The 19,417-nt window shown below is 46.0% G+C and overlaps 1 protein-coding gene and 1 long non-coding RNA gene across 6 annotated transcripts in view; one reads left to right on the top strand and one right to left on the bottom strand.

The window, feature by feature from the left end:
- Positions 1 to 653: 653 nt before the first annotated feature.
- Positions 654 to 10,269, bottom strand: LOC114599709 (uncharacterized). Of its 2 annotated transcripts, XR_003707353.2 has the most exons (3): positions 8,784 to 10,269; positions 2,097 to 2,238; positions 654 to 1,043 (listed from the first exon to the last, which is right to left on the bottom strand). It is a non-coding gene; the product is annotated as an uncharacterized LOC114599709 (long non-coding RNA). The 2 variants fall into 2 exon arrangements; XR_003707352.2 differs by having other exon boundaries at positions 654 to 2,238.
- A 1,402-nt stretch (positions 10,270 to 11,671) lies between these two features.
- The window catches only part of TAF4 (TATA-box binding protein associated factor 4), a 78,680-nt gene continuing 70,934 nt past the window's right edge, over positions 11,672 to 19,417 (top strand). For 2 of the 4 annotated variants that reach the window (XM_077929348.1, XM_077929346.1), the window contains exons 1-2: positions 11,672 to 12,163; positions 14,315 to 15,388. In XM_077929348.1, coding sequence (XP_077785474.1) covers positions 11,728 to 12,163; positions 14,315 to 15,388 — 1,510 coding nt within the window. In that variant the 5' untranslated portion in view covers positions 11,672 to 11,727. The remainder of the gene's footprint in view (positions 12,164 to 14,314; positions 15,389 to 19,417) is intronic. The other 2 variants (XM_077929347.1, XM_077929345.1) reach the window with 1 other exon arrangement.

Genomic DNA, 19,417 nt, shown 5'->3' with positions numbered 1-19,417 from the left:
GTAGTCCCAAAACATCTGGAGGGCCAAGTTTGGCCATGCCTGTCATAAACTCTTTCAAACAGACTAAATGGCACAGTTGTAATAGTTACATGGAAGCAACATGGGGACAATACAGTTTTACTTGATTTGTTATATTAATATCCAATAGCTCTTTCCTCCCAAGTGTTGCATGACAAGTGGAATGTGAAGTCTATGAAACCCGCAAAATTCAGTATGCAGTGTCTACGTTGCAATTCAATTCACATTTTCCCCATGCTGCAACTCAAACTTGTCACCAACATTCATGTGAACCTACAAAAAAATCTGAACATTTCCACTCCGATGGAATGGAAAATTCAGCCATAAATAGAACTTGAAAGCTAGAGTCAAATTTCAAATCTGGATTTGGAATTTCAAAATTAGAATTTTGCATTTTAAATGATCGTGTGCATATTTGAACACTTTGAAATTCATTTCAGTGCTACTATTGCTTTAAAAATCCTTCATTCATCCCTACCCTTGCCCAAGATCTGTTCCTTGAAACAATAAAACTACTTTTTTAAAAAAGGAAATATATTAATTGAACTCAGGAAACACTTCTTACGAATCAAAGGACTTGAGCAGTCCCATTCCCCCCTAAGGAATATTCCTTATCCAAATATACAAGCTTTGAATATGAATGTAAACAGTCTTCATTTATTTATTGCTTATACCATGTGCTTCCTCTAAAGACCTCAAAGCAACTTACAGATGGTTCCCAGGTGGTCTCCCATCCAACACAGCTTTCAGAGCCAGATTATAGCGTTTATTCTATCCAATGTTAGGGAAGGATAGCAGCTTTACTTAATAAAAAATAAGAAATCAACAGCCTACTCGAGGTTTTCAGAGAATGTAGTGAGAACTTATGATGACACAATCTCTCCTCCCCCTTAAATTAAATAACTTCAGAATTTAATTGTAATTCAGGAGGTACTTTCTGCATTGCCTGTTCCAATGCCTTCTTTAAAGGGCTTTTCTGGATAATACACCTTCAGGCAAATGTACTGGAAGTTATTGGGCTTATGCTGAAAAATAGGCAAGGCAAAGTTGAATGCACTTTTGAGACAACTTTAAAAGAACTAGGCAACAAGGCCTGAGGTTGTAGAATGCATAAACTGGTCTTTAGAACATTTTTTTTCCAGAACCAGCTCAACCACATGAAACAGGCTTTTTGTGCCTCCATTGCTCTTGGAATCTACTGTATACTGAGATGATTCAGGCAAAGATGTCTGCAATGAAACATCTTGTGACTCCTTAAAAAACTAACACACCAATATTGTGCATAAGGCATTCTAGCCTAGAGTTCTCTTCCACAGACTCGTGAAGTGTTGTTCTCAGATGGCTGATAACTGCCAACTGAGGATAACATTTCATGCATCTAATGAAGTGGGATCTAAAAGCTTATGTCAAAACACCCAATTTGCACATAAGGAAATTTAGCACCAAGGCTGAATCTATATTATTATGATTAACCACCCTTCACCCTAAGGTCCCAGGGCGCATCACAGCATAAAAACTATTTAAAACAACTATAGTTTTGGGTGCCATTAGATCTGTGATGGCTGTATTATGCATACAAACCACCCATTTTATTATGGTCATCAGGTGATGAAAATGTATGTGGAAACGCCCCTTTGGACAGCAGGCAAACAAAGCGTGTTGAAAGCCAACTTTTTATTTTACTGTGAAGATATCTGCATTGCAAGTATAAAGGTTAGAAATTATGGTGAACATATCTGAAACTACCATCTCCTCTCCCCCAGTACTGTCTACTGTTAAACAGCTGTGGTTCTGCTGTGTCTCATCTCCTAGTCTTGCTGCCCAAGATTTATTTAGGCGGTGGCACGGGTTCGTTGTGGGACCCTGTGCATGCATGCGCTCTACATCTCAGAACTCAATTCCTCCTCTAAATGGCTGGCAGATCATCAGCTATTTACTCAAAAATGTATTGGTGTGGTTAACTATTAAAATAAAAAACCACAGGCTGAAGCAAAAAAACAAAACAAAAAACCCCACAAATACAAAACATCTAGCTTTAAAATATATTTCATCACAATAAGAACCAATTAAAGACCAACCTGCAGGTTAAAGGGCAATATTGAGTTCACCTCAGACCAAAGGTTTGCCCCCAAAACAAAACTGTTATAGAACTCAAGATTCTTGTATGTGAGGCGATTCATGTGTTACTTTCACCGTCTTCATGCTTGGCTACGGAAATTTCTGGAGCAAGAAGATATACCTGTCAGTAAAGCCGTACACACTTTAACTGCTTGTAGCACAAAAATGTAGTGTTTCTCAATCCAGAAGCATTCATGCTTGTATTCAACATGCTGCTTTCCATTTAGATTGATTCTAGATCCTGCTATATCTAAGGGTGGATGTAGGAAACAAGTTCTAAAGCCTCACCCTTTCATTAGGTTTTCCATGCTTTTTGCTCTTTCATGACTCAGGCAAATGAAGTGGTGATTGTGGCTTTTGTATATGCCCACCTACAATGGAACTGGGGCAGGTGTGGGTATGCCCCCCACTGACAGGGCCCTCGACATCTGCTTTCAAATGGATACATTTGGGGGTAGGGCAGATTCAATCTGCAATGAGCTTTTATTTTTAGAATGAATCCGGTTTCTTTAAAAGTGCTTTTCATTGGGGGGGGGGCAATAGGGAGAAGATCTGGATTTTGTGTGTATACTACACAGGGAAAAATGTACTCAAGTCTCTATTGATTCTATAATAAAATGTGTGCATGCAGCTGAAAAATGTCATGTGTACGTAACCTAGAAAGTTGTCTAGGCTTGCAAGGTTATAACAGACACAAAACACTAGCACAAAATGCCCGTATGTAAGAAAGCCACAAAAACAGCCCACAATTCAATTCAGCATGGAATAAGTTTAACTCTGCTCAGTTTGATAAGGTTAAGCAAACGTTAATGTTGAGATTACGGCTAGTGTGTAAATTGGCAGTTTGATGTTCTCACACTTCGTAAAAAACTTGAGAGATAGAGATCGCCCCTCCCCCCATTATGGTTCAATGAAGATGCTGCCTTGGATTTGAAAATAAGTTGTGGAAAAGCCAACTCCTTGAAAAATCCTGATACAATGACCTAATGTAAGGGAATTCATAGGGAAGTAAAAAAATTGAAACTGAAAAGAACTAAATTATGGCCTCTTACTTTCAGCTTTTTGTCAGCTTGAAAATTAAATGAGGTTCTAAAGCTTTGGATTGTATCACTTCTGGCTTCATGTTGGGGGTTGCATATTTTAAAATAATTATTTCCCCATATATAACTTTCCTTGCATATACCATTGTATCAGGGATATCCTTTGATGTGCTACATACAGGAGTCTTGTGTGAAAAAGCATTTAGAATCATAGAATCATAGAGTTGGAAGAGACCACAGGGGCCATCGAGTCCAACCCCCTGCCAAGCAGGAAACACCATCAGAGCACTCCTGACATATGGTTGTCAAGCCTCTGCTTAAAGACCTCCAAAGAAGGAGACTCCACCACACTCCTTGGCAGCAAATTCCACTGTCGAACAGCTCTTACTGTCAGGAAGTTCTTCCTAATGTTTAGGTGGAATCTTCTTTCTTGTAGTTTGGATCCATTGCTCCGTGTCCGCTTCTCTGGAGCAGCAGAAAACAGCCTTTCTCCCTCCTCTATGTGACATCCTTTTATATATTTGTACATGGCTATCATATCACCCCGTAACCTCCTCTTCTCCAGGCTAAACATGCCCAGCTCCCTTAGCCGTTCCTCATAAGGCATCGTTTCCAGGCCTTTGACCATTTTGGTTGCCCTCCTCTGGACACGTTCGAGTTTGTCAGTGTCCTTCTTGAACTGTGGTGCCCAGAACTGGACACAGTACTCCAGGTGAGGTCTGACCAGAGCAGAATACAGTGGCACTATTACTTCCCTTGATCTAGATGCTATACTCCTATTGATGAGGCCCAGAATTGCATTGGCTTTTTTAGCTGCCGCGTCACATTGTTGGCTCATGTCAAGTTTGTGGTCAACCAAGACTCCTAGATCCTTTTCACATGTACTGCTCTCAAGCCAGGTGTCCCCCATCTTGTATTTGTGCCTCTCATTTTTTTTGCCCAAGTGCAATACTTTACATTTCTCCCTGTTAAAATTCATCTTGTTTGTTTTGGCCCAGTTCTCTAATCTGTCAAGGTCGTTTTGAAGTGTGATCCTGTCCTCTGGGGTGTTAGTCACCCCTCCCAGTTTGGTGTCATCTGCAAATTTGATCAGGATGCCCTTGAGTCCATCATCCAAGTCGTTGATAAAGATGTTGAATAAGACCGGGCCCAAGACAGAACCCTGTGGCACCCCACTAGTCACTCTTCTCCAGGATGAAGAGGAACCATTGATGAGCACCCTTTGGGTTCGGTCAGTCAGCCAGTTACAAATCCACTGAGTGGTAGCATAGTCAAGACCGCATTTTACCAGCTTCTTTACAAGAATATCATGGGGCACCTTGTCAAGTGCCTTGCTGAAATCAAGGTAGACTACATCCACTGTGTTCCCTTCATCTACCAGGCTTGTAATTCTGTCAAAAAACGAGATCAGGTTAGTCTGACATGACTTATTTTTCAGAAATCCATGCTGACTATTGGTGATCACAGCATTCCTTTCTAGGTGCTCACAGACTGTTTGCTTAATGATCTGCTCCAGAATCTTCCCTGGTATTGATGTCAGACTGACTGGGCGGTAATTATTTGGGTCCTCTCTTTTCCCCTTTTTGAAAATAGGGACAACATTTGCCCTCCTCCAGTCTGCGGGGACTTCGCCTGTTCTCCAGGAATTCTCAAAGATGACTGCCAGTGGTTCTGAAATCACATCTGCCAGTTCTTTTAATACTCTTGGATGCAGTTCATCTGGCCCTGGAGACTTGAATACATCTAGACTAGCCAAGTATTCTTGTACTATCTCCTTAGTTATTCTGGGTTGTGTTTCCTCTGCTGAATCATTTGCTCCAAATTCTTCAGGTCGGGCATTGTTTTCTTTATCGGAGAAGACTGAGGCAAAGAAAGCATTGAGGAGTTCAGCCCTTTCTGTGTCCCCTGTTTGCATTTCACCATCTTCTCCTCTGAGTGACCCCACGGTTTCTTTGTTCTTCCTTTTGCTACGAACATACCCATAAAAGCCTTTTTTGTTGCTTTTAACCTCTCTAGCAAGCCTGAGTTCATTTTGTGCTTTAGCTTTTCTGACTTTGTGTCTACACGTGCTGGCTATTTGTTTGAATTCCTCTTTGGTGGTTTCCCCCCTTTTCCATTTTTTGTACACATCCTTTTTTAATCTTAACTCAGTTAAAAGTTCTTTAGATAGCCACCCTGGCTTCTTTAGGCACCTTCCATGTTTCCGTCTCATTGGTATTGCCTGAAGTTGTGCTTTTACTATCTCCCTCTTAACAAACTCCCAGCCATCTTGAACTCCCTTTCCTTTTAGTATTACTGTCCATGGGATCTCACCCAGCACTTCCCTAACAACTATGACTCTCCCCATACCTACACTCTGAAATGCAACAGTCCAAAATTTTACCCTCTTTATTTTGCATGAGGATATAAACTTTCCCCACTTATACTGAGAGCACGGGACCAAATACAGCAGGCTCCACAAACCGGATGCCTGTCAAATGTCTAAAGACAATTCCCATGAGTCTCAGCCAGCACAGGGGGCAGCAGGTGGGTGAAGGCTGCACTACAGCATGGCTCCTTCGTGTGGAGCTGGTATAGTGCAGCATGTCCTGACCTATACAGGAGAAGCTCAGGGTGTAAAGTGCAGCAGCTGGATTTCTTCCATATATCTCAGGGTGTTTGTATGGGAGCAAGCTATGTGGCAGCAACACACTACCAACATTAACAGAGGGCCTCAGAAGCCACGTTGCCCACCACTCATTAAAATATTGCAAATTAAATATTTATCTTACTGGATTATCCTCAATTTGCAGAAAAAAGTTTAAAGTAATTTTATGATGCAGCAAGATTATTTTAACTCAGCATATTCTTCTTTGCGAATACACAGAAAACCAGATTTGTTAACACATTTACTGTATTTACATGTTTAGGTAAAACATCTTATGTGAACATCTGCACATGTGAAGTAGCCTGTAAACCTTGAATTGAGTATTATTTAGAACAGCCTACTTGTACTTTTTAGGGACGTGGGTGGCACTGTGGTCTAAACCACTGAGCCTTGGGCTTGGCGATCAGAAGGTCGGCAGTTCGAATCCCCACAACAGGGTGAGCTCCCGTTGCTTGGTCTCAGCTCTTGCCAACCTAGCAGTTTGAAACCACGTCAAAGTGCAAGTAAATAAATAGGTACTGGGAAGGTAAACTGTGTTTCCCTGCGCTGCTCTGGTTCACCAGAAGCGGCTTAGTCATGCTGGCCACATGACCTGGAAGCTATCTGTGGACAAACGCCGGCTCCCTCGGCCAGTAAAGCGAGATGAGCGCCACAACCCCAGCGTCGTCCGCAACTGGACTTAATGGTCGGGGGTCCCTTTACCTTACTTGTACTTTTAGGTAACTGCCTCAGACTAAGCCAGGGATAGGCTGACTGTGATTATATATGGTCTGGGCACGGGGGAGAAGAATACATTTATTAAGGGAGCAAACAAAACAATTAATTAAAAAGCCCCTCTAAAAGCAATCATATATACTCATAGTTAATATTTGTAAGGTTGCTGGGATCAACATATTTCAGCCTGGGTGAAGAGTCTTGTTTTTAATTTCCTCCCAAATGTTAGATAAAGGGGGACAGATATATCTCACCAATGTGGGCATTCAGTAAATACAGAATTGCAACCAAGGCGGCCCTTTCATGTGTGAACACCTACAGTATTTCACAGCCCACGGGAGGAGTACCACTAACAGGGCCTTGCCTGCAGATTCTAGGGCCCAAAATGGTTGATGATGAGGGAGATGTTGATTTAGGAACTTGGGCCCCAAGCTGTTTAGGGTATTGTACACAAATGCTAACATTGAATTGGGCCTCGTAGCTCATTGGCAGCTAGTGCAGTGCTTTCAGGACCAAGTTACACAAGGTTCCACTAGGCTGTAAACGTAGCAGCAATATATTTTGCTAGCAGCAGCTTTTGGACTGTTTTCAAGGGCAGCCCCTACGTAGAGTAAATTGAAGTAGTCCAGATGGGTGGTCAACAGAGCATGGACAACTGAGTCCAAGCCACCCGAGTCCAGGAATGGCCGTAACTAGCAAACCAACCCAAGTTATGTCAGGTTGGCCTGGGCAGTTTTGGTGCGAAAAGCAGACCTGAAACCAGTTTGAGTCTAGATAATCTGCTTCTTCCAGGCATACCTGATGCCAGATGGCCACCTTGCCCAGGAAGGGAATATTAGAAACTGGTAGTTTCCTCAAAAAACTGTATCTCAGGAAGATCTTTTCAGGCGGGGAATGGGCATTCTTCCCATTCATTTAACCATCTCATACTATATTTTGCTAGTCAAATGAGTTGGGATCAAGAGGACTATAGTCAGCCTCACTGCTGCAAGTGTTCCCTACACTTCTTCAGGCTATACAACAATGGAAATAGACCCCACAGGCTGTAACAATATGATGGTCTAGAACCTCCAATGTAACTGCACTAATTGTGGCATCAAGTTTGGCACAGATCCGAGCAATTTTGATCTCAAAGTGCTTCACATACCTCTCACAGCTGGCTGAGTGGCTGGTTGTTAATTATGAGATACTGATCTGAGCCAGCCAACATACTGTTTTACAAGGCAAGAGCACACTTAAGAAGTGCTTTGCAGCATGTTATTAGGGTCCACCTAGTCCAGGCTTCCTCAAACTCGGCCCTCCGGATGTTTTGAGACTACAATTCCCATCATCCCTGACCACTGGTCTTGCTAGCTAGGGATCATGGGAGTTGTAGGCCAAAAACATCTGGAGGGCCGAGTTTGAGGAAGCCTGACCTAGTCCCTCAAGAATCCCAGGCACTAAGCAGTGTTATCAGATATTGACTAGCGGTCCACTGACAAGACCATATTCTACCTTGTTCCCATCTCTGGACTAAGCCATACTGGAAGTGGCCTGCACTCTTGGACAGCAGTTCTAAGCATACACACTGGCAAGTACAGTAAAAGCCACTTGAATCAATGGTACTGCTTTGTAAACATGGCTATGATTGGTCTGTTTGTAAAGTAGTTTGCGTCACATAAACAGTGCATTTTTCCTCCTTGAGGAACTGTTTAAGATTTTAGTGCAAACTATTCTACTTGCTGCACAGATCATAGAAGTGGCAAGGTTTTTTCCCCTCCCTCAGAGGTGATTAGGCTCACTAGTAATTTTGCTGCAAGAGAGATAGACAGGGCAAAGGTAAAAGGAAGCAGAAGCACGACATAATAGGCAAGAATGACTAGCAACTTGTAACTATTGCTTCCTGACAACCTGGACTTTGGTAAGTAACATGCCGCCCCTTATTGCCATTGCTGTCTTAGAGACGTTGGGTGTTAGGATTTAAAATATTAAGTCTTTTCTGCTTTGTAAGCTGCTTTAAGTTTTTTCTTTCTTTCTTTTTTTAAAGGCAAGATATGTGGTATATTTCTGCCCTGGCTCTTTCTATTTATTTTACTAAACAAAAAACCTCTACTACCTGTTGTGAAGGCAGCAATTACCAAGCAGTATGTGTAGCTATCCAAAAGACAGGCAGGATTTAGGGTAGGGTAGTGTAAAATGGCCAGATTAAAAGGACAAAGGGACAATAATATGACGGACATGAAGTTAATTCATATTAAGAGTCTTACGTGCAAACTCGGGAAAACTGGGTGTCTGAAATGTGTAAGAGAAGCTGGTATGTCTCAGACACCATCTCTTGCAGTGGTAATCAGAATCAAGGGCATGGCATGTGTTCCCTCTGTCAAGAGAAAGGAAAGCATGAAGCAGATTTATTTAGGTTCTTTTTTTCTAGCCTATGTAAAGGTTTACAGCTTTTCCTGAGACGTGAGGGGTTAATGACTTAGTTATGATGCTCTCAAGCCATCCTTTCCCCCTGCCTTTTGATGCTGAACTTTAAAGGGCAGTCTGAATAGCTACTGATCATCCCCCCCCCTTTTCTTTTTCCTCCCAAGGCTTTAATATAAAAAACCCTTTTCTCTGTGTAGTTACGTAGCTTGCATAAAGAATGGGGCTATCAGTTTGCAAAGTTTTCTAAATTCAAAATCAAGATTTCCTTGTCTTTTTGTAGAAATTCTTGACATAGGTTAGCAGCTTCCATGTATGCTACCCATTTTCAGTACTTCCTCAGCTAATCTTTAATTGGGAACAAAACCAGTTACCTGCTGCAAGGAGTGCAGACCCCCTCCAGTTGCCCAGAGAGGCACCCGAAATACCTGCCGTGCACCGACACTGACTGATAACAGGAAAGCTTAGCCTTCTTAACTCCTTAAAACCGAGATGAAATATGCTGTAAAGCAAAACATAACCCCTCTGTCTTAAAACTGGGAGTTGTTCAAGAGCTTGATGCCTGGTATTAAAAGCCTTGGTATTGGTGGATTCTTTTAATTGTCAGGTTTAAGTAGATGTTTCCATCCCCTCTAATTTTCACCATTCTAAAAGTCTCATTAGAAGTATAAATTATAGAATAAAGTACTGCCACCCATCCTGAACCCTCAGGATGGGGTGGGCTAAGCACAGAAATAATTAATAAAGGGCAACAGCAACATAAGGTATCTCGGCAAGGGAGACAGTGACTAGCACAGCCTGATAGTACATACTCTCCAGATTAAATTGGTTAAAGAAGGCAGGGAGAGGAACACAAAGAGAATTCTGAATGATTCCATTTACAACTGACTGGCGATAAATTGTGATACGTAGCAGCACACATAGCCTGCACCTCTGCCAATCTGAGGAAGGAGAGCACAAAGATCTTCACAGGAAGCTTTACGCTGCAGGCCAACCACACTATGACAAGGGCGGCACTAAGAAATGTGACTTTGCAATGCAAAAGGACTGCTATAGGAAGCTTTGGTGAGTTGTTTTGACCAAAAAAAACACCCCAAAATCTGATTACAAGTGACTTTAAGCCATGTAAAGGGGGAAGGGAAGAGATGTAAACAACATTAAGGATAGCATTGTGGCGGGTTGGACTAGATGACCCTTGGGAGTCCCTTCCAGCTCTACAATTCTAAGTGACACTGAAAGAGGAATTGTACCCATCCCCAGATTTGGGGCTGAGGTCCTACATTCCTTCAGTCTCTGCACTTTAAAGCCTATCTGCTACCCTTCTCCTTTCAACTTTACTTTAGAAACAGGGGTTGTCTCCTTCAGAGAAATTCTTTACATGCAAAGTGGAGATCTCTCCTCTCTCTCTCAAATAGCAACTTAAAAACTGGAAGGTATGACGACATGGCTGCGATGTGAGCAGCCAGCTGCTCTCAGGACAGCATGAAATAAGAAGGAAAAAAAAAGTGCGAGGATCAATTATACTAGAGAACTTCCTAAATGGAAAGGCGGCGGCTTGACGTGGTGGGGGAAAAAATATTTCTTGCCGGCCTCGCAGAGAGAGAATTAAGGAAGCGATTTGAAAAATAAAGGCGGGAGAGGAGGAGGGCACTGATTTTGACACTGAAGAGGACTCTTTAAAAATATTTTTAACAATAGGGAGAGAGGGGGCGCATTTCAACTGGGGGGGGGGGAGCCTGTGCGTGTGTCTGCAAAACGGGGAGCCCCATGAGAAGGATTGGGGGGTGTCGAGAGGATGTAAAGGCGCCGGGGGGGGGAAGGGTTCCCCCCCGGGTTGCCGTGTGAGAGATCTCAAACTCTGTTAGAAACCAAGGCTGAGGGAAGGAAAGAGGCGGCAGCCGGCATGGCCAGGAAGCGAGCGCGGGCCCTTCTTCCCCCAAGGCCGAGGCGAGCGGGCGAGACCCCCGTCTCCTCAGCTAAGAGGCGAGGCGGGCGGGCTTCCCCGGCGGGACGAGGCCCTTCTCACCCACAGGCAGGCGGGCCGCCGCCGGGTCAAGCCCGGCCCTCTTCCTCTCCCCTCACCGCCGCCCCTTCCCGCGGGTGTATCGGTTACAGCAGCTGGCACAGGTGCGGCGGGGTTGCCCTTCAGACCCGCTCCGCCGAGGGAAACCTCAGGGGCGCGCAGGCAGGGAGGGAGAAGAGCGGGAGCCGCCGCCGCGGAACATGCAGCCATTTTGGGCTTCGCCAGACAAAGAACTGCGACGGCGGCTGCTCGCCTCTGAGGCGGCGGCGGCGGCTGTCAACAGTGCCGCCTCCGCCACGCTCGCAAACCCCTCTCCGCCAACCGCGCGCGCACCCGCCGCTCCTCCTCCCCCCCCTCTCCTCCTCCCCCCCCCCAACCCCCTTCGCTAGGCCGCAGCCGGGCCCGCCGCCGCCCGTCCCCTCACTAAGCGCTCGCAGCCATTTGCCCGAGCTTTTATAGCGACCGGCCGTCCAATCGGGAGCCGGCGGAATCCCTCTCCGGCCGCTGATGTGATGCCTCGGCTGCCGGCCCGCCCCTCCCCTCTTCCCCCCCTCCCTCGCGCGCATGCCCAGTGCGGGAAGGCCGGGGCGGGAGGGGAGCTGGGTGTATGTGTAAAATGAGTGAGTGAGGGAGAGAGGGGAGGGGTGGCGAGCGCGAGAGGGGCGGGGGGAGGGAGGAGTGAGCGAGGAGGAGGAGGAGGAGGAGGGGGGCCGGCAGGCGGTCGGTCGGGCGGGAGCCTCTCACAGGAACCCTCCAAAAAAAAGATGGCGGCGGGCTCGGATCTGCTGGATGAGGTTTTCCTGAACCCTGATGTGGACGAGAAGGTGGTGAGCGACCTGGTGGGCTCCCTGGAGTCTCAGCTGGCGGCCTCGAGCCACCACCACCAGCACCACAGGGCGCAGGAGCCCCTCAGGGCCGCTGGGGGGCTGCTGGGGAACCATGTTGTGAGCAGCAGCAGCAGTAGCAGCAGCCCGAGCCCGAGCCCTGGAGGAGTAGGAGGAGGTGGCGGCGGCGGCGGAGGAGGAGGCGGAGGAGGAGGAGGAGGAGGCGGCAGCAGCAGTGCTCATGTCCACACCGAGAGCCCCGGCAGCGGCACCGGCACCACCACCGGCGGCGGAGGCAGCGGCAGCAGTAGCGCCGCCGCCGCCGCCACCAGCGCCGCCAAGATGGGACTCAGTGGCCCCGAGATCACCAAGCCAGGTAACCTGGCGAGGCGACGGGGGGTGGGGGTGGGAAGGGGCTGCCCCCTTCCCTCAGGGGGCAGAGGGGGCTCCCCTTCTCCCCTCCCCCCTGCTGCCCCCGTTCCCCCTCTTACTCCTGCCTCTTCCCCCCTAAACCGGGACTGCTGGCTCCCCTCCTTGCTCTTTTCTCTTTCCTTTTCCTCTTTCCCATTCTCTCTCTTCTCCCCCCCCCCCAGTTGTTGTTATGATAGGAATTGGAGTGTGCAAGGGGGTGGCTGGGTGGAGAGGGTCGGGGGCGAGGGAGGCCTTCCTAGAATGCCAACCTCTCACCCTCCAACCCCCCCCCCCGCTCCCCTCCCCGCAACATACTATTTTTGGCTGGTACTGGCCTCCCCTCCCCCCCTTCCTACTACACCTAGAGTGGAAATGGATTATTAAGGGGTTTTGTTGTGGTTGTATATGTGTGTGTGTATGGCAGTTCTCCTCTTTAACACCGTCTCCACCCCCCTCCTTTTTAATTATGTCATCCCTTCCCCCCCACACTTCAATCTCCTGGTAGCTGGGGTATTTGGGGTGCTCCTGATTGATCGGGAGGGGAGACCCTTGGCATTTGACTTCTGCGCCTCCTCCCCTCCCCCCTACCCACTGCCTTGTCAAAGAAATAAGAAATTGTGTTGTTTACAGGGGAGATTCTCCCGTCCTCTCTCTCCCTCTCCCTCCGTATATATATAATGCTCTTCTGGAGCTGTCTGAATTCTTTCTTGCCCTCCCCACTCTCTGTAGCCGAAGTGCAAGGATTTTTGTGTGCAAGGGGGGGGGGCATTGTTATTAATCATGACACCAGCTTCCCTTGAGAAGAGGAAGTGATGGGGGGACGTCGGGGTCAGGAACCCTTTTTAAATATACCTCTTTGCAAAGGCCGGTCTGTTTGGCTGCTTCTCCTTCCGTTGTCGTCGGGGTTATACCTCAACCTTTTGAGTCTCTTCTTTCTCCTTAAACAATATGCCAGGCTGTGTGGTTTGCTTCGAATCTGAGGACAAGCCCCTCTTGCCCGTGGGGTTGGGAGAGATGACAGCCCATCTGTGAATGTTTTCCCCTTTATAGCAAGACAGTGGACTGTGAGGGGTATCATAACATTTGGTCCTGTCTTTCATTGCATGGCTAGAGGAGCATTGTAAGGGAGAGAAAACAGTGCTTCTCTCCCCTTCCACCACCATGATTTACACTCCCCTCCCCCTCTATATATTTTTCCCTCGCTTTTGTGTGACTGAAATATTACAGGGATGCTGTTGCACGTAGGACTCCAGGTTAGTAAAGGGGGATCTTGGAGGAAGAACCCTCCGGTAGCCCTGATTTGTGTGACGTTATCTATCTGATTACAGTCCTCCTACTTGTGTCTTCTAAATACGGGGCCTGTAAAGTCAGGGATGGTGTAACACATAATGCCAGACTTTGCTAGGGTCAGTGGGTTTTCTGGGTGCAAAAGAAGCATCTTTGCTAGTATTTGTTTCCCTTTGTAGGAGCAGCAATCAAAGCAGCAGGGTTTAATGTGTGTATGTTTAAGAGGGAGGGTGAAGTCCTCTAACATTGCCTTGCAACCTCTTGCCTTCTATCATCTCTCTGACAGCTGCTGTTCAGTCCCACTTTTCCACGTTGTTCCATTCAACAGGAAACATTTAGCCACTAGGTTTTCCTATAGCAGATGAGGGGATTGTATGGAGGGGGTTGAAGCCTCTGGGCTGCCCCCTGTTTACTTTTCTCTTTTTTCCTCCCTGCAACTGCTAGAGCAGGCTTGCAGTAGAGTATTATCAAACACAGTGCTATAGTGTCCAAAGAAGGAAAAAGAAACACATAATCAATCCCCTTAGGAGCTGATTTCTTATTGTGTGTGTCATATATATATATATATGGCTTTGGTTAATTATTAAGTTTACCGTTTGTGGGGGGATGGGAACAGTGAGATGATTTTTTCTATTTTCCGCTCTGGAAATATTTTCACCTTTTTCATGTCATTCAATATAGAGAGTTTAAGACAAAGGAGAAGAGTCCCACTCTTTTAGCAGAGTTTGGCAGATGTTTTCTTCTTGGCTTCTCTAGTCAAAAGACTTCTTGGCTTCCTCTCTTATTTTTGTATGTTCTTGTCATTTAATCGCCTTTGTTTTATTTGCAGGAGCTGGTGGAGTGCAAGGGAGTGTTATCAATCATAACGCCAGGTCCCAGGGTTCTACTTTGGACGGGACCACCACAACCAGCACCAGCACCACTGCACCTGTCCAAGGTGGATCTGAAGCTGCTGTCACCCCAGGGACCCTTAGCCAGGGTAAATCAGTGGTAATCAGCACCATGGCAACAGCTTTATCTACCAGGAATGGTAAAATTGGGACCACGACAGTTCAGACCTTGAATGGGAGTAACGTAGTGATGAATTCTCACGCTGCTTTCTCGGCCACGCCTGTAACGGCAAACCCTACCGTAATCCCTGCTGTCACCCCTCTTGTTAACAATGGACCTGGAAATGTGGGGAAAGTCAGTACCGTTAACGCCGTCTTGCCATCCGCTTCAAATACCGTCATCCAGACTTCTTTCCTTGGCACTGGGGTGTCCTCCGCCTCTTCGCCCTCCCCAACGGTGATCTCCTCACAGCAGCCCCCAAGTATTGGAGCTGGGGGACCAACTGTAGCATTGGTGAGGCCACCCATTCACACGGCAGGACCCTCCGTGGCTGCAGCCACCCAGAACGGGAGCAATACTGTGATCAATTCGACCATCAACGTGGGGAGTTTTCCTCCCGCGGCTGTCGCTGCAGCCACCGTGGGGTCTGGTGTTTCCCTCCAGACCACCCTCGTGAACAGCCAGCCAGGTTCTGGGGTACCGGCTGCACCCACCACGCAGGTCATCAAATCGGAGTCTCCTAAAACTATTGTGCAGACGGTAACTCAACAGCAGACTCTGGCTGCTGGTGGCCAGCCCAGTACTACAGGGGGTAATATGATAATCGGGCAAACTATGCAAGCTGGCCTGCCCAACGTGGCCCCTAATCCTGGTGGGGTTCCTCCTGCGCCTCCAGGCACCCCCACAGGCCTGGCCAAGGGTGCTGCCAACACAGTGGCGCAGAGCCTACCAAGGACTCCGACGGCAACTACAAGTGGAATCAGAGCAACTTTGACTCCCACTGTTTTAGCACCTCGTCTGCCTCAGCCTCCTCAGAATCCAACAAATATTCAGAACTTTCAGTTGCCACCAGGTAAGGAAAGGCTTGAAGGAGTCCCCCCTCTTTCTTTTTCTGCGCTATTGGTGCCTATCGCTTAAAACGAAGCAAATGTTCCGGATTTTACTGTAAATGCAGGGTTGGACAGATTGTACTGTGAAGGTCTCTTTGGACATGGAGTTACATGTGCTCTGTTCTGCATATTCCAATTCGTTGTAATTGGCATTATGCAGGTAGCTGTTCAGGAACCAGTTGATGGACATTTTGCAGCATCTGTAAATTTGAAATTGTTCTGGGTAGATTGCGCTGCTCTGATTGCATCTAGTCTGTTAGCAGCTTTTCCTTTAGGCTTTCCTCTGCCACCATGAGGGCTAGAAACACAACTTTGCTAAAAGAAGCAAAATCTGAGATTCTTTGGATTCCAGTAGAAGGTTTATGAGTTGCACAGCTTTAAATCATATTGATCTTTCCCCCAGAGTAGTACAATACATCCACATGGAGTTTGGTGTTTCAAAGGACCAGAGCATGCTGGTATTGAACCCTAGGAGAGAATGCACTGCTAGGTAAATTTTTACTTGAGCGTTAAGTGAGCAAAGCAGTAAACCTGCAGTACAGCAAAGTGCTTTACTAACTGTGCTAAGCGAAGGAGATATGTCCTAGAATCTTCCTACTTCTTCTCCTCTGTTTCAGCCTGCCACTGTTGTCACAGAAGCAGCAAAAAGCAAGTACAATTTGGGAGCAGATCTGCTTTCTTTTTTCTCTTGATTAAAATGACACAAAAATGCTGTGCTTATGGCCCTTGATGGTTTTTAAAACTGGCATGTCTGGAATAGCATTCCAGCCTCATTCTGTCCTCACTTCACCCTGTTGTGGGTAGTGCTGAGGCACATGTAGTAGTTAAGATCATGTTTTGGTACTAAGAGGCAACGTGGGAAGGAGCTTCTCTGGTCCAAGACCTAATACAAGGCTGGATTAATTTCATTCTGCTTTTCCTTCCTTGTGATCCCAAAGTAGTATATCCTATGGCTTCAATAGCTTCAGTTTGTGACTTTAATTGAGATGTTTTAAATAATTAGTAAAAATGGTGTGTCTAGCTTTCTCTTCTTACTGAGTATTACATGGGCAACATTCTCTTCCAGATGTTGCCAGCCTTTCACAGTGATGCACCTTTTCCCTGACATTCTTTTGTGGTGTAGAAATACGACAGCAGTAATCTGAACTGGCTGTTTCAGACCTTTACACCTGTCAATTCCATCTGAATTCCACATGCCTATGAGAATATGCAGCTCTAATTGACACTTATAGTTGAATATTAGTATTCACCCCAAAATAGTATTTCTTATTGCAAGGTGGTATTGCTACTGCACAAAGCACATCTAATTATTCTCCCCCCCCCCATTGCTACCTAATGAAATCAATGCGGTGCATGCGTTCTGTGTGCTTCATTTCAGTGGATCTCTGAGTAGCAAAGCCAATATGTTGGTTGAAACATACTTGGCGAACTGCTTAGATTGATATGTTTATCACATAAGAGAGACCAGCGGCCCTATTATATTGCTGTACTGTACTTTTCTTCTACAGTAGCATTTTGTATGCAGCAGCTGATGCTCTTGTTCAGTTCACTGAAGGCTGCCTGTTAGATCCCCATAGAGGCTGGCTAGATATTCAGAAAACTTAGGGTATTTGCATTGGACAGAAAGATACTGCATAGTAAGCTTAATTATGTCCACGGTTCAAGGCAGTCTTGAACTGTGCAAGAAAGCTTTCCACACCATGTAATTGCTGTTCTTCATTGCATTCTTAATTTGAAAGGGGGTGGGGGAGTATTCACTCTGCCTCTCCAAAAGTTCTGTCTTCATTTTCTTTCACGTTATAAATGGCTTGTATAGAACAAGGGTGCTTAGCTGTTAAAAGAAGCAAAGTCCCATTCTGATAACAGAATTGCTGGGGTACAGTTTAGAAGGTAGGGAACATAGGAAGCTGCCTTGTACAGAGTCAGACCATTGGTCAGTCTAGCTCAGTGTGGTCTACACTGACTGGCAGCAGCTCCTGGATTTCAGACAGGTGACGCTTGCAGCCCTACCTAGAGATTCAGGGGATCAATCCTGGGCTATTCTGTATGTGAAGCAGACACTGTACCATGGTGCTATGGCCTGTCCCTGTTCCAGTCCTCCCAGTCAATGTGTTCCAGACCAAATGTATCCCTATATTTCTGGCCCCACACAAAACCAGAAAAACCTGGGCCTTTGTATTGGGGATGAACAATGCATCATGAATGTATTGATTTTACTGCCACAAGATGTGGAGACGGCCACTAGGTTTCATAAGGCATAGATATACACAGGTTTTAGCCACGTGGTTCTGAATCTATATTCATTTTCATTTGTTTTACCTAGCCACTTTGATTAGTGCCTTTCAGAGGGGAAAGCGAGATTTTTTTGGTACTGTATAAATTTAAAAAATGGGGACAAGAAGCAGGGTGTGATTGCTATCTTCATGCCCAGCTCTGGGGGTGGAATCTAACTGACCACTGTTGGAAACAGATTGCTAGACTAAGTGGACTTTGGTGTGATCCCGTCGTGCTGCTATTATGTTCTCATGCCAAAGGCACAAACCCATTTTTCCTAAAAAGAGGGCGGCTCATTGAACATCATTTCATTTGACGTCATTTTCCTAGTTAGTAGGAGTTGCAAACATATTGCAACAAATGCCCTCGAAACACAACAGCTTTTTCTGCACTGAAATCTTCAAGGGCAGGCCTTTGAAGCTCTGCTGAGGACTTTGCTGCCACTCTCTTTAGTTGCCTATTGAAATGTGAAAAGCTGCCCCTGTGGGGCTAGTAGTGTCGCAGAAAGAAAATCTTATCTAAAAACAACTGTTGTGTACCTTTTCGATACATCCGTTTTGCGATTTTAAAAAGGCTGTCCATTTGCAAAAAAATAAACGTGCTCCAGATCATGACAAGTGTGGCTTGCTCTCTATAAGATTTGGACTTGTGGTTACAGCAAAATCCAAAAGTGCCACGACACGCCTGTCTTGTGGGAGGAAAATTATGACTTCGGTTCTATGCACCCTTACTTGGAAGTAAGCTCTATTGCGCTCAATGGGTTTACTGCTGTATAAACACCCACAGGACCAGGCTGCAAATCACTGAGATGCAGTTCTTATACTGTACTCATGATTTTTATAGTGTAAAAAAATACTTTGTACGCATACTGTACAAAGAGGCAGTCAGTTTCATTGCTTAAATTATTTACAATATTTAATCATCACTTTTTAATGAAAATGCCCAAAGTGACATATAACCAAAGATTAGAATACAACAGTATGCAAGCACTTAAAAAGATAGAACCATTAAAAAGTTGCAATAAAACACAATTGCTGCTAAAAGTCAGATGGAATTAAGACACCAAAATCTTTTTCAGCAACTGCCAGGAAGCATATTAACCCCCCCAACCCTACTCTGCTAAGCAAGAAAGCCCTAAAGTTTGGGGGCTTGCCTATAGCTCAGTGTCAGAGAGCATATGCTTTTCATGCCCAAGGTCCCAGGTTAATTTCTTTGTACTAACAGTTAAAAGATCTCGGGTGGAAGGGCTTTGAGTTTAGAAACTAATGTCAGAAATGGGTAATGGTGTTTTTTCTTCTTTGGTGCTTGTGCATGTGCAATCATGAAGGGGAATCCTGTTGCCCTTTAGGACCATAAGGGCTGATGTTCTGAGAGGGGGGTATATGTAATGCAAGTTGCAGTATCAAGAGGCTATAGCAAGTTTGCTCCCAGGTAGAGGAATCTTCTTATGTAGAGGAAGTAGAGGAAGATTCTTATGGGACGTGCGGGTGGCGCTGTGGGTAAAAGCCTCAGCACCTAGGGCTTGCTGATCGAAAGGTCGGCGGTTCGAATCCCCGCGGCGGGGTGCGCTCCCGTTGCTCGGTCCCAGCGCCTGTCAACCTAGCAGTTCGAAAGCACCCCGGGTGCAAGTAGATAAATAGGGACCGCTTACTGGCGGGAAGGTAAACAGCGTTTCCGTGTGTTGCGCTGGCTCACCAGATGCAGTTTTGTCACGCTGG

Source organism: Podarcis muralis, chromosome 5 (genome assembly GCF_964188315.1).
Source record: "Podarcis muralis chromosome 5, rPodMur119.hap1.1, whole genome shotgun sequence".
Lineage (NCBI taxonomy): Eukaryota > Metazoa > Chordata > Lepidosauria > Squamata > Lacertidae > Podarcis > Podarcis muralis.
The sequence above is the reverse complement of the archived record's forward strand: the minus strand, read 5'-3'. Positions and strand labels throughout refer to the sequence as shown.